A 12,579-nucleotide genomic window follows, 5' to 3' on the forward strand; every position below is an offset into this window, starting at 1 on the left:
CATTTAGGGTCCGTCGACGTCGAGAACCCCCTAAACCAAAGTGGTCAGGCATTTAGGGTTCGCCGATGTCGAGAACCTCCTAAACCAAAGTGGTTAGGCATTTAGGGTCCGTCGACGTCGAGAACCCCCTAAACCAAAGTGGTTAGGCATTTAGGGTCCGTCGATGTCGAGAACCCCCTAAACCAAAGTGGTTAGGCATTTAGGGTCCGTCGACGTCGAGAACCCCCTGAGCCAAAGTGGTCAGGTAAACAAAGTGGTTAGGCATTGCCAATAACCTTAATCAAACCTTAACATTGCAAATAACACTAATCACCAAATTGATAGCATAACATTGCCCATAACATTAAGATAGTTGATAGCAATTCAGTACACTCAAACATAATCATCCAACCAGTTTGACTTGTTGGTTCAGTACAATCAAACCTAAGCATCCAACCATGCCATGGTTCAGGACACAAAACATTGATCACTTGCCATAGTTTTGAGAAACAACAACTCATTTCACACACTCATCAGTTACCACTAGGATCAAACCACCTCATCCAACCAGTGTGACTTCTTGGGGCAGAAGATGTAGAAGGAGTTGCATATCTTGGGGCAGTGAATGGCCTTGCACCACTAGTTGATGGGTGTGAACTTGCACTAGTCCTTGCACCAGACCTTGCTCCAGATCTTGCACCAGTCCTTGCAGGTGGAGGCTGTGATCTTGGTGCAGGCTAGTATCTTGCAGGTAGGGGCTGTGATCTTGCAGGTGTAAGTTGCTGTTGTGACCTCTTGGTCTTGCAAAAAGAAGTGAGATTGGTATTAGTAGACAATATTAAAATATTAACAAATGCACTAGTCAACAAATAAAAAAGAAGTGAGATTTGGTATTACCACATGTTTGTTTTTCCTCATAGCCAAATCTGGTTTCAATTGTTTCAGGCAGTTGGTGTATCTATGGCCTTGGAGACCACAGTTAGAGCATGTTATTGTGGCCATTCTACTGCTGTCTTTTGGCTTTGGCACTTCAAACTTGCCCTTCATCCTCTTCTCTTGCTTTCTTCCTCTCCTAACATGAAATTCTGGTGGCTCTATGTCTGGTCCAGGTGTCCTTATCCAGTCATGTTCACCAGGAACAGGAAAGATCATAGGTTCATATGCTGCCACATAAAATGGTTTTCTGAAGAATTTACAAACAAAGTCCTCTGGAAACCTCTTGGCCTTGTTAATTGCTGAAATTGCATGGTTACATGGTAGGCCACTGAGGTCCCATTTTCTGCAACCACATGTATGATTATCCAAGTTCACAGGGTGTGTTTGCTGCCCACTGGTCACTTGCCATAAATTAACACCAGCTTGAATGGGTTTGCAATATCTAGCCCTCTCCTTTTCCAGCTCTAACTTCTCAGCATAGTGTGGTGTGATCTCCCAGAAAGCTGCCTTTCCTCTCTCTCTCTCTTCTCATGCCACCTCACCATTTGCTTGTCCTTAATACCATCAACCATAGTCCTAATAGGCTTTTTCCTAAAATCAAGGATATACTTGTTGAACACCTCAGATAGGTTGTTAACAACCAAATCTGTCTTGCAGTTAGTGTCAAAAGCATGCCTTGCCCATGTATTCTTAGGAATTGCATTAAGCCACTTCCAAGCATCCACACACTCATTTCTCAAATCATTCATAGCAATATTAAACTTATATTCATTGTAAGCATAACTGGCATTATCCATGCATTTCTTTAGATCTTCCCCCCTAAAACCAGCATTCTGGAAATTTGCATATAAGTGTCTAAGACAATGTCTTTGGTGGCAGTTTGGAAATACTCTATTCACTGCATTGAGTAGCCCCTGTTGAAATTACAACAACAAACTAAGCTACTGACTACAGATATAGTTGAAAAAAACCAAGAAACTATGCTACTGAAATTACACAGCAAACTAAGTACTTACATTCTATCTATCTGACATGATAGTATAAGGACCAAATTTGCCAACTTCTCCTCCTAGACATATCTTGAATTGGTGCAGAAACCAACACCAATTTGCTGTATCCTCCTGACCAACAATGGCAAATGCAATTGGATAAATGTTGTTATTGCCATCTCTGCCAGTGGCAGCAAGGATCTGTGCACCTGTGGTCAGCTTAATAAAGCATCCATCAACACCTGTTTTGCAAAAAAAGAACCAATTAAGTCAGTACATAGCAAAGAAACTACAACAAAGGTGGAATCATGTACATAGCAATGAAACTAAAGAAAAGAAACAAGTAACTAACCAATGAAAGGTCTGCATCCAGTGAGAAATCCCTCCCTTGCTCCATTTAAGCAGAAAAACATTGCATGAAACCTTGGACCTGGATGTGGTATTTTTTTGTTGCTTTAGGAACTAGAGTTGTAACTACAACCCTACTTCCAGGGTTTGTCTGCATGATGGTTGTTGCATAGTCCCTTAACCTGGGATACTGCTTCTTGTGCTCTCCTAAGATAGCTTCCACAGCTAAGTTTTTGGCCCTATAGGCCATGTGCTTAGGAACCTCAACACTATACTTCTCATTGCAGGCATCAATCAGAGTTTGTATGCTAGTGGTTGGATCAGACCTGAACAATGACTCATATGTCTTTGCAAGCCACTTTGCACTAACCCTGGAAGACTCTGTACTGTTAGGGCAAGTGTGCTCCAGGTTCATTTTTTTATAGCAAAAGTCTTTTCACCTTTGATCACAGCAGCAACAATGTGGAACTGACAGTGCTCATTTCTGCAACTTGCAATGATCCTTTGGTCAGAGTTTCTATGATATCTGAAATCTCTTGCCTGTGAAATATGCAAGCTCAACAGAGCATCTCTGAATTGCTGCTGATTTGTGAAGCACATGTACTTACATAATTGCTGGTGTGGGTGCTCCATTTTTTCATTGAACCATATCCTAGGTTTCTTTTCTGTGCCCTACTCTTCTTATTTTTCTTTAGGACAAATTGCAGTCGCTCATGCCCATCATCTTCACTATCCATCAGCCAACCAGTTTCTTCTTCATCTGATGAAGGAATGAAATCTTTCTTCAACTCCTTTAAAACACTAGAATGTGTTCTAGTGGTGGGGCACCTCCTAATTGGCAGCTTCTGTTTCTTCTTTGGAGGTTCTACCTGCAACTGTTGAGCTAACTCCACATTCAAGCTCTCCTCCATCTCTTCATCCCCACTCTCTTCCTCCTCCATCTCAAACGGATCCTCAACCTCAGTGTCACCCTCATAATGAAGTTGTTCCTCCTCTTCTGACTCATCATCTGAATATTCATCTTGATCATCTGCTAGTTGTTCCTCATCTGCTTGTCTCTTTCCATCTATTATCTCTGTGTCTTCAGAAATCCTGTACTTCTCCAAGTAGTTGTCACTGTCATATGCCCCTTCTGAATTATCACTACTGTGATATCCCTCCTGCAACAAGACTTCATCCTCCATCACAGATTTCAGCTTTTGTTTACCTAGATTTTTGCTCTCTTGTGTGCAAAAACCACTAGCACCAACATTGGTACTACTACTATCCTGACTATTAAAAACAACACCTTGGTCATCAACAGCAAGCACAGCTGGCTCACTGAGATCATACACAACTGGTGGTGCATAAAGAATGGTCTGTAGTTCAGCATTTCTCTGAATTGCAGCACTGTCAGTGGCTGTTGCTCTAACTAACAGATTCAAAACTAAAGTATGCTCATGTTGCTTCTTAATATTCTGCAATTTAATGTTTGTGTCAATCAAGTCTAAGCCATGCTCTCTCTGCTCTCCTATGCATGTGTTCTCCATGTGATACAATTCATCAGAGAATGTAAATCCTTGTGTATGCAACAGTGCATACAGATTGAGAAAAGTGACATCAGAACTGCATATCTTTCTATCCAAATTATGTAGGGCATCAAAGTGAATCCTAACATCCCAGATAGCCTCCTCCACACTACAAGTGCCATCAAATTTGGACATTTTCATTAACACTAACCCTAGCCCCAAATTGGAAGAAAGAACAGAGGAGAGGGAGGAGGACTTACAGCACCCCACCACATCCATGGGTCCAGTGATGGCTAGTGAAAGGGTTGGCGACCCACATCTCTGCCAGCCGCAAGCGCTGCTCCATGCTCAGCGGGGCCTCCTCCATTTCTTCCTCGCCGCCCGAGTAGTACGACGAACTGTCGCCGTCATCCTCGGCCAATCCTGGGTGCGCATCGGGCCCGAGGCCAGGAAGATCTCCGTATCCGCCCACACCGCCACCGCTGCTCGAGCTGCCGCCTACACCGCCGCCGCCCGGATTCGCCGTCGCCATTGACACAGAGGAGCACGGGGAGGAGAGGGAGAGGGGAACGAGAGTTAGGGTTCGAACTGGCGGCTCGGTTCGACCTAGCCTGTTAGGTCGGCCTCGTCCTAGTCAGCGCACCGGGCACGCGCCGATTCGGCCAGCGTGTCACCTGACATGTGGGCCCGACCTGTCGGATACGCGGTCAATACGCGCTTATACGGCTGTCAGCCCGTTATGCATCACTTAGGCCCTGAGTTGGTACTGAACTGCGACATGCACGAATAGTGGTACTGATTCGTGAGTAGATGAGCAAGTGTGGTACCAACGTGCAATTAACTCGACCTCTGGCCACATCGATTGACTTTACCTAATTTGGTTGTTCGGTCCAGTCAGCCCCCTGCTCCCATGGAAACTCCGCCTCACAACCCCATCTCGCCCCCCTCCCCGCCCCCGGTCGCCGATGGCTCCCCGGCGGCCGACGCTGGGGCGGATGGAGAGGAGCCGGCGGGGGAGTTCAGCGCGGGGCTGGAACCCCTGTGGTCGCTCCTCTTCGGCACCCCGGAGGAGCTGGAGCCCATGTGGTCGCCGCCCAGGGGATTCGACGTCGGCGCCGAGTTCGCCGCCGCGGCAGCGGGCCCGGATCCCCTGGTGGACGACGGAGGAGGGCCCTGGGACGGTGCCGAGTGGAGGTCAACGGGGCTCGTCGCCGGCGAGGGCGTGTCGGCGACGACCCGGGCGCCATCCCCGCCCACCGCGGCGCCGGGCTTCGCGGAGTTCGAGCCCCCAGCGTCAGATTCATCGGAAGGCGCTCCAGGGGTGAGCCCGCTTGATCACCTTGATGATTATTCACGTATGCCGGAATCTCCGTCTACTCCTGTTGCTGTAGACATGCGGGAAAAGCTCGTGTTCGTCTCTGACTCCACGCCGGTGCCGGGGTCTCCTCAGTCACCATGGGGGTCTTGCTTGGAAGCCAATCTAGAGGAGAATGCACCGACGTGCACGCTGAACACCATGTCGTCGCCTCCACAACTTCCGCCGGATGATGACGATTTGGTGGAGGCAGAGGATGCTCCCAAGTATTTCTCTCCTTCAGAGAATATTGCCTCAGCAAGCATGGCTGCTGTTGATTTGAACGCGGAGTATGACCCCAAGGGGAATGCCGATGGTTGCGGTACCTCAGGTGCTACCAGTACAAATGACACGTCCCTTTGGGGATCACGGAGGACTGCAAATGCCACACCTTCAGAACCAAAAGCACGCTCATCTAGATCCTCCAAGCGGCGCCCTGTGGACTCAGATCTGGGAAGAAGCAGTGAAAGGCACAACCTTTCTGTATCCACCACTAAGCCGATCAAAGAGACCACCACTACTGCACCAGACATAGTTGATAAGCTGATCAAAGAGATTACCAGTACTGCACCAAACACAGTTGACGAGCCCATCAAAGAGGCCACCACTACTGCACCAGCCACAGTTGATAAGCCGATCAAAGGGACTACCACCACTTCAGCAGACACAGTTGATAAGCTGATCAAAGAGACCACCACTACTTCACCAGACACAGTTGACTTGCGCAACAGGGTGGAACAACATAGGTCAGCAGAAAATGTTAAGATGCAAAGCACCTCCAGTGGCCATGAGAACAAAGGAGGTGGTTTCAGTAATCAGATTGTAGTGGCTTTACCAGCCGTGAATTATAGGTCCGCCAAGCGCGGCGGAGTCTCTGTTCGTGCCCCAAGGAAGACTAAGACGGCTGTAAAGGCATCATCATTGGATTCAGACAGTGTACCACCTATCTCGCCAGTGGTAAACAGTGAACCTTCAATGCATAAAGCAGAGTCTAATCCTCATGTACGACCTAGCAAGTATGATCTTGACCCTGAGAACTGCTTGCCATCGGACAAAGTGGACAGTAGTGGTATTGTACCGTGCAATGCGGGGTTGATGAGTGCGGAGTCGCACGTGGTCAGTGAGATGCCCCAACAACATGATGGAAAATCTTCTAAGCCTCCAAGGGCAAAGAGGGCGAGGGTATCGACAGGTAAATGCTCGTCAAATTTGAAGAGGACAGAGAAAAATGGTGGCTCAATTTGCCAATCGCCAACTGTCACAATGATGCCAGATCCGAACAACAGTTCCAAAGTCATCATGGATAAGAAATTGGTTGATTCGGAAATGGTGGATAGTGTTAATGGATCCTGTTGTTTTGTGGGGGAGGCAGTGCCGGAGGAGGAGGCTAGACAGAGGTGGCCTCACCGCTACGAGAAGAATCATCACTTTGTGGAGAAGGTAGGCATTTGGCTCCACTGTCTGCTCTTTGCATGGCTGCATCATATACTTGATATAAGAACGGGATATTTGTTGGTGTAGATTGATTCAGAATAAACAAATAGTTCTGTGGATTTTAAGGCTTGTCAAGAGTAGAATCTTTTACTAGAACTATATTCACATGCTCATCACAGCGGTGCACAACCATAAATATAGCAAGGAGTGCTGATTAGTACACATGCAAATCATCAATACCTTCCTAGCAACAATATCCAAGCATGTAGGAAAACGTCAGAGAACATACGTATCAAATGAGGTACATGTCAGAATTCACAATAGGTAGTAGCAAGTAGTACCATAGAAGGTGGTGTAGGACTGTAGATAGACGTTAATGTTAGAGATGTACATAGTTTCCATTTTGGCTGTATAATATCCTGTTGTATAAGTGGTTTTCCTGCACATTGACCACACATGTACGTGCATATATACTGAAACAGAAAATAATTTTAACTTCAACCCAGAAAATGAAGCCTTGATCATTGTTTTTTTTGCAAGTCTTTGAGCCTAATTGGTTTGGTGCCAATATTTGGCAAGCCAGCATTTGGTAAAATCAAAAGTAGCCAACCAATTGCCTGTCAACATTTTAGACTTGCGAACAATTGGCATCAAACCAATTAGGCTCTTCATCTTGTATGCAGCTAGGGACACAGGAGTTTCAGATAACTTTGGACAGTGGTTCAAACAAATGGACATTGAATGCCATATGATAAGAGAAGTGAACAAATGTCTTAAATGAATCACATTGCTAGTCAGGTTGACTAGGTGAAAACCCAAATAATTGTTGACTTGTGTAACATGAAGCACATAATTGCAGGAGAAATTGTATGAATAAACAGGAAAGGACCAACAATTTCTCTTGTGTGCGCAATAGCATAATCTTGTAATAATAAGTAATACCCACAGGCATGTTGGCTTCATAATTTATAGATTCTTATATGGAATTTGTTATTCGTATACTAGTACATACTAGATTTATACTCTGCCTTGTAACAATTGAATTTTACGCAAGTAATGTTTTCTGCTTGTGGTTTCTCTGTTTGAAGGATAAGAGGAGCGATATCCAACCAGTTGCCAAGTGAGCAAAAATGCATTGTCTCTTATACTTTATGAATGATTAAGTTGCTCCTGTTACCAGGCTAACAGCTATACGTCTACCTTGCATTACAGTGCTGGCAATGCTGTCTTGGATGTCAAATGTCACTATTTGCAAGCCAGCATATCCGGATCTACTTTATGCATTGGAGATTGTGCATTTGTGAAAGTGAGTTCATATTTCTACGCTAATATTTCTTTTATAGTTTTATGTATCTTTATGGTTGTGCCTTCTTCATTTTTATGTCTTCTGAACTCATTAAATGTTTCAAAAAGTTTCCAAAAATAATAACCCATTGATCAATCTCATGCATTTGTTTTCCATTTTGTAGAGTTTTGCATCTCGGTGATCACGTTCATGTATTTTTTTTGCAGAATCTTTATCTATGTTTATCTAGACCTGATGCTTGATTACAAACATGTTTTTGTTATTGTGTTATATAAAACTAATATTTATGAAGATGTCAAAAACTTTTTTGTTGCACAACTCTAACAGGGTTAATCTTGTGCAGGGTCCAGAGGGAAAGCCAGATTACATAGGCAAGATACTGGAGTTCTTTGAAACAGTTGCCGGTGAATATTACTGCAGAGTGCAGTGGTTTTTCAGAGCTGAAGACACGGTGAGTTCTGTTGTCCTGGCTGTTTGACTGAGAATTACGTATCTCTTAAGAAACATTTTCAGCTGATGAGTATTGTTGAAGTGTTTATGTGGACTGCCTAGCCCTTACCATCAGTTCAGACTCTTGGTTGCATGGGATAGTGCATGAAGCTTAACATGGTATCAGAGCCCAAGGTCTTGGTTCAAGTCCTGGCTTTCCCAATTTATCCAAAAATTGTTGTTCCGCCCTTTGTGTTCACGTATAGGCCTCTTGAGCCATACCTCTGACTCTATCCACGTGTTCTCCGCGTCACACGTGAGAGGGGTGTTGAAGTGTATATGTGGATTGCCTAGCCCTTTCCATTACTTCGGACTTTTGGTTGTGTTGGCTAGTGCATGAAGTTTAACAAGTATGAAAGTTGATAATGCATTTTTTTTGTTTTGGAGTTGAGAATGCAGTTTATTTTAGAATCTCTAACCATGTTTTTTTCAACCTCTTATTCGATCTCAGATCATGGAAGACCAAGCACAGTCTCATGACCCAAGGAGGCTCTTTTACTCAGATCTGAAGGATGACAATGCTCTAGACTGCATTGTCTCCAAAGTGTCAATTGTGCAAGTTTCTCCTTGTGTATGGATTCATCTTGTATCTTAGATATTTTCTTGTGATGTCTGGTTTCCCAATATTTGTTCCAACTGAGAAGTAATGTTATTTATTTATGTTACAGGTTGATAACCAGTCAAAGTCAATTCCTTCACCCCAGTATTACTATGACATGAAGTACTCTCAGGACTACAGCACATTCTCTACTTTGGAAATGGGTTTGTTTTCTCAAACAACAGTGATGCACATGTGGCTATGCATGAATTTAAGAGACCGGAAATACTTTATAGTGCCAACCAATTATGACTTGGATTTGAGAGCGGCTCTCCAAAATTTTGCATTTGTTTCAAGTAGCTTTCAGATTTTGTTTTATTATTGTCAAGCTGGTCATAGTTTCTGAAATATCTTGTTTTGTAATTTGCATTTTGTGTAGTTTCTGTTGTATCATCTTTTCATTGTTGTTATGAGCTTACCTCATCACTGACTTTGTTTCACGAAATGCAGAAGATACACATGCTAGATTGCAATCAAGTCAAGTAAGTAGTATCAGTATGAAAAAGGCAGACTTCAATAAGACGCAAAAGTCTCATGTGCCGAATAAGAAGGATCTCTCTTTGTTAGATCTGTACTGTGGTTGTGGCGGAATGTCAACTGGACTTTGTCTTGGAGCTCATGGTGGCGGTGTGAATCTTGTGACGGTACTTCTACACAAACATCGTATGTATTATAACTTAGTAGGAATGCATGCTTTTTGAATGTTTTGCTCATTGTTTACAGAGATGGGCTGTTGATGATGATGAAGTTGCATGTGAAAGCTTCAGAATGAATCATCCAGAAACTCGGGTACTGTGGCTTTCATAATTTCATGGCCCATGCTATATTTTTCTCAGTATAGTTTTTAATGCAATTTCTGATCCATTTTATACACACTGTCATGCTGCTTCAATAGGTCCGCAACGAAACTACCGATGATTTCCTTGAATTGCTGAAAGAATGGCAAAAATTATGCAAACAATATGTGAAGGAAAGTGAAGTAAATGACCATGCTGATGCTATAACAGAATTCAGTAATGGGGGTCCAGATGATTCTGCAGTCCCTCCTGAAGAGCTTGAAGTATGGAAGTTAGTTGATATTTGTTTCGGTGATCCCAGTAATGTCAGAAAGCGCTGCTTATATTTTAAGGTTTGCGATGATTTATTGATTAGTTTCCTCTTCTTTTAAAACTATAACAGAGGCAGCTTAATTACTTGTCAGATCTACCAGTGGAAGCAGACAGTTCAAATCCCTAATTCCATTTGAATCAAACTAACACGCGATTGCTCCTGTGTCATATTTTTTATTTACAATGGAATATACAGGTCTCAGTAGGCTTAATCCAAACCAAGGTAGAAGATAATATATGAGTCACTTTAGTCCCTATAAATATCCCTCCATTATACTCCCTCCGTTCGGAAATAACTGACACGAGGAGACAAGATTTTGAACTGTCGGTTCAAAATCTTGTGACCTCGCGTCAGTTATTTCCGACGGGGGAGTAGCTATTATCTATTATAAAGGGGGCCCTGACTAGTCCTTCAATTTGTCAAAGGGTCCACCAAGTATTTCCGTTTAGATTTTTTACCAACGGCGAAACATATAAATGATTTCCTATCAAATAAGTACGTTCACTCTCTTGCCTTAACCCTGTAGCAAAGCTCTTCCATATGTCCATAGATCACATACTTTTCTTCTCTTTTGTTCATATATGCTTCTATGCTTAACTAAATTTGCTATTTTATTATGCAATATGTATGCAGGTCCGTTGGAAGGGTTATGGCCCTAATGATGACACGTGGGAGCCAATTGAAGGATTAGGGTATGCAATTTTTTATCTTACCAAGACTCATTTCACGTAATATGAACAGTCCCACTTTTAAAATGCAGGAACTGCAATGATGCAATTAAGGATTTTGTTATTGAAGGTCATAAGCGAAAGATACTACCACTTCCTGTGAGTGTTATTCTTCAAAGTCAGCTTTGGTGAAATTAAGTATACTGAGTATATGACTGTCAACTAGTAGATTAGATCCTTTCCCTGAAAAAGGAAACTAAACATAGATAAAAAAATCAAGTACGATTCAATATTTGACCGTCAAATAGAGATCCAAGAACACATTGCGAACACGTCTATGCAATTTTGACATGATGCAGAATTTTTATTTTCTTGAAGGGGAGCCTTGGCGCAGTGGTAAAGCTGCTGCCTTGTGACCATGAGGTCACGGGTTCAAGTCCTGGAAACAGCCTCTTGCAGAAATGTAGGGAAAGGCTGCGTACAATAGACCCAAAGTGGTCGGACCCTTCCCCAGACCCTGCGCAAGCGGGAGCTACATGCACTGGGGCTGCCCCCTTTTTGAAGAAGCTTAGTAGAACAAAAACTGATTACATGAGGTGCGGTTTCAGTACTACTAGGTGCGAGGAGGAGGTTAGCCTTGATGGGTAGGTGGTGCCTCAGAAGGACACCTTTCGATATTTGGGGGTCAATGCTGCAGAAGGATGGGGGTATTGATGAAGATGTGAACCATCGAATCAAAGCCGGATGGATGAAGTGGCGCCAAGCTTCTGGCATTCTCTGTGACAAGAGAGTGCCATAGAAGCTAAAAGGCAAGTTCTATAGGACGGCGGTTCGACCCGCAATGTTTTATGGCGCCGAGTGTTGGCCGACTAAAAGACGACATCTTCAACAGTTAGTTGTGGCGGAGATGCGCATGTTGAGATGGATGTGTGGCCACACGAGGAAGGATCGAGTCCGGAATGATGATAGAGTTGGGGTAGCACCAATTGAAGAGAAGCTTGTCCAACATCTCTGAGATGGTTTGGGCATATTCAGCGCAGGCCTCCAGAAGCTCCAGTGCATAGTGGACGGCTAAAGTGTGCGGATAATGTCAAGAGAGGTCGGGGTAGACCGAATTTGACATGGGAGGAGTCCGTAAAGAGAGATCTGAAGGATTGGAGTATCACCAAAGAACTAGCCATGGACAGGGGTGCGTGGAAGCTTGCTATCCATGTGCCAGAACCATGAGTTGGTCGCGAGATCTTATGGGTTTCACCTCTAGCCTACCCCAACTTGTTTGGGACTAAAGGCTTTGTTGTTGTTGAAGAATATGATGCAGAATTGTTGTGGCTATGCCTTCCCTTTGTGCTTCCATGTTATAAATAGTAAGCGAGATCATGTGGGGACAGCAGTATAGGAGGGCTACCCCATAGGTGCGTCCAGCACAGCCTTGTACGGCCCACACAGCTAGGGGCGCACCCCTTGCGTTGCCCTCCAAGAACATATATCCTTTTGTTTTCCCAAAAAAGAATTGTATTTCCTTATTTTGCGGCTGTCTCCATCTATATGTATGGAGACCCCTGACCATTGTATATAGCAGATGAGAAGTTGCCCTAATCTCTCCAGGCCTGCAACCTGCAGCAACAATGCCAGCCCAGCCGAACCTCTCTATCATCACAGCTCAGAATGATTCTGATATCAAAGCCGGCGATCTCTGTTGCACATGCTACCAGGGGTGAACCTATGAACTTCAACGACCGCGTCTCTGTTGCCACCCTCAAGGAGTTCACCGAGCACCCAAAAAAAAACCCAGGCCTGGAGGTTTCTCCGCACGCATCTGCGACGGCGACCGCTGTCGTCAACACTGCCAACATCCAGCGA

General features: G+C 44.2%; 1 protein-coding gene across 3 annotated transcripts in view; it reads left to right on the top strand.

Annotated features, from left to right (window-relative positions):
• Nucleotides 1-4,649: 4,649 nt before the first annotated feature.
• The window catches only part of LOC119285321 (DNA (cytosine-5)-methyltransferase CMT2-like), a 13,588-nt gene continuing 5,658 nt past the window's right edge, over nucleotides 4,650-12,579 (top strand). For 2 of the 3 annotated variants that reach the window (XR_005139446.1, XM_037564561.1), the window contains exons 1-11: nucleotides 4,650-6,554; nucleotides 7,637-7,668; nucleotides 7,761-7,854; nucleotides 8,198-8,305; nucleotides 8,795-8,914; nucleotides 9,012-9,105; nucleotides 9,392-9,585; nucleotides 9,665-9,730; nucleotides 9,837-10,070; nucleotides 10,685-10,743; nucleotides 10,812-10,878. Coding sequence is in view for 2 of the 3 variants with exons in the window: in XM_037564561.1 (XP_037420458.1) it covers nucleotides 4,671-6,554; nucleotides 7,637-7,668; nucleotides 7,761-7,854; nucleotides 8,198-8,305; nucleotides 8,795-8,914; nucleotides 9,012-9,105; nucleotides 9,392-9,585; nucleotides 9,665-9,730; nucleotides 9,837-10,070; nucleotides 10,685-10,743; nucleotides 10,812-10,878 (2,952 nt within the window). In the remaining variant the exon portion in view is untranslated. Of the gene's footprint in view, nucleotides 6,555-7,636; nucleotides 7,669-7,728; nucleotides 7,855-8,197; nucleotides 8,306-8,794; nucleotides 8,915-9,011; nucleotides 9,106-9,391; nucleotides 9,586-9,664; nucleotides 9,731-9,836; nucleotides 10,071-10,684; nucleotides 10,744-10,811; nucleotides 10,879-12,579 lie in introns of all 3 variants that reach the window. The other variant, XM_037564562.1, reaches the window with a different exon arrangement.

Source organism: Triticum dicoccoides, chromosome 4A (assembly GCF_002162155.2).
Source record: "Triticum dicoccoides isolate Atlit2015 ecotype Zavitan chromosome 4A, WEW_v2.0, whole genome shotgun sequence".
In the NCBI taxonomy this organism is placed as follows: Eukaryota; Viridiplantae; Streptophyta; class Magnoliopsida; order Poales; family Poaceae; genus Triticum; species Triticum dicoccoides.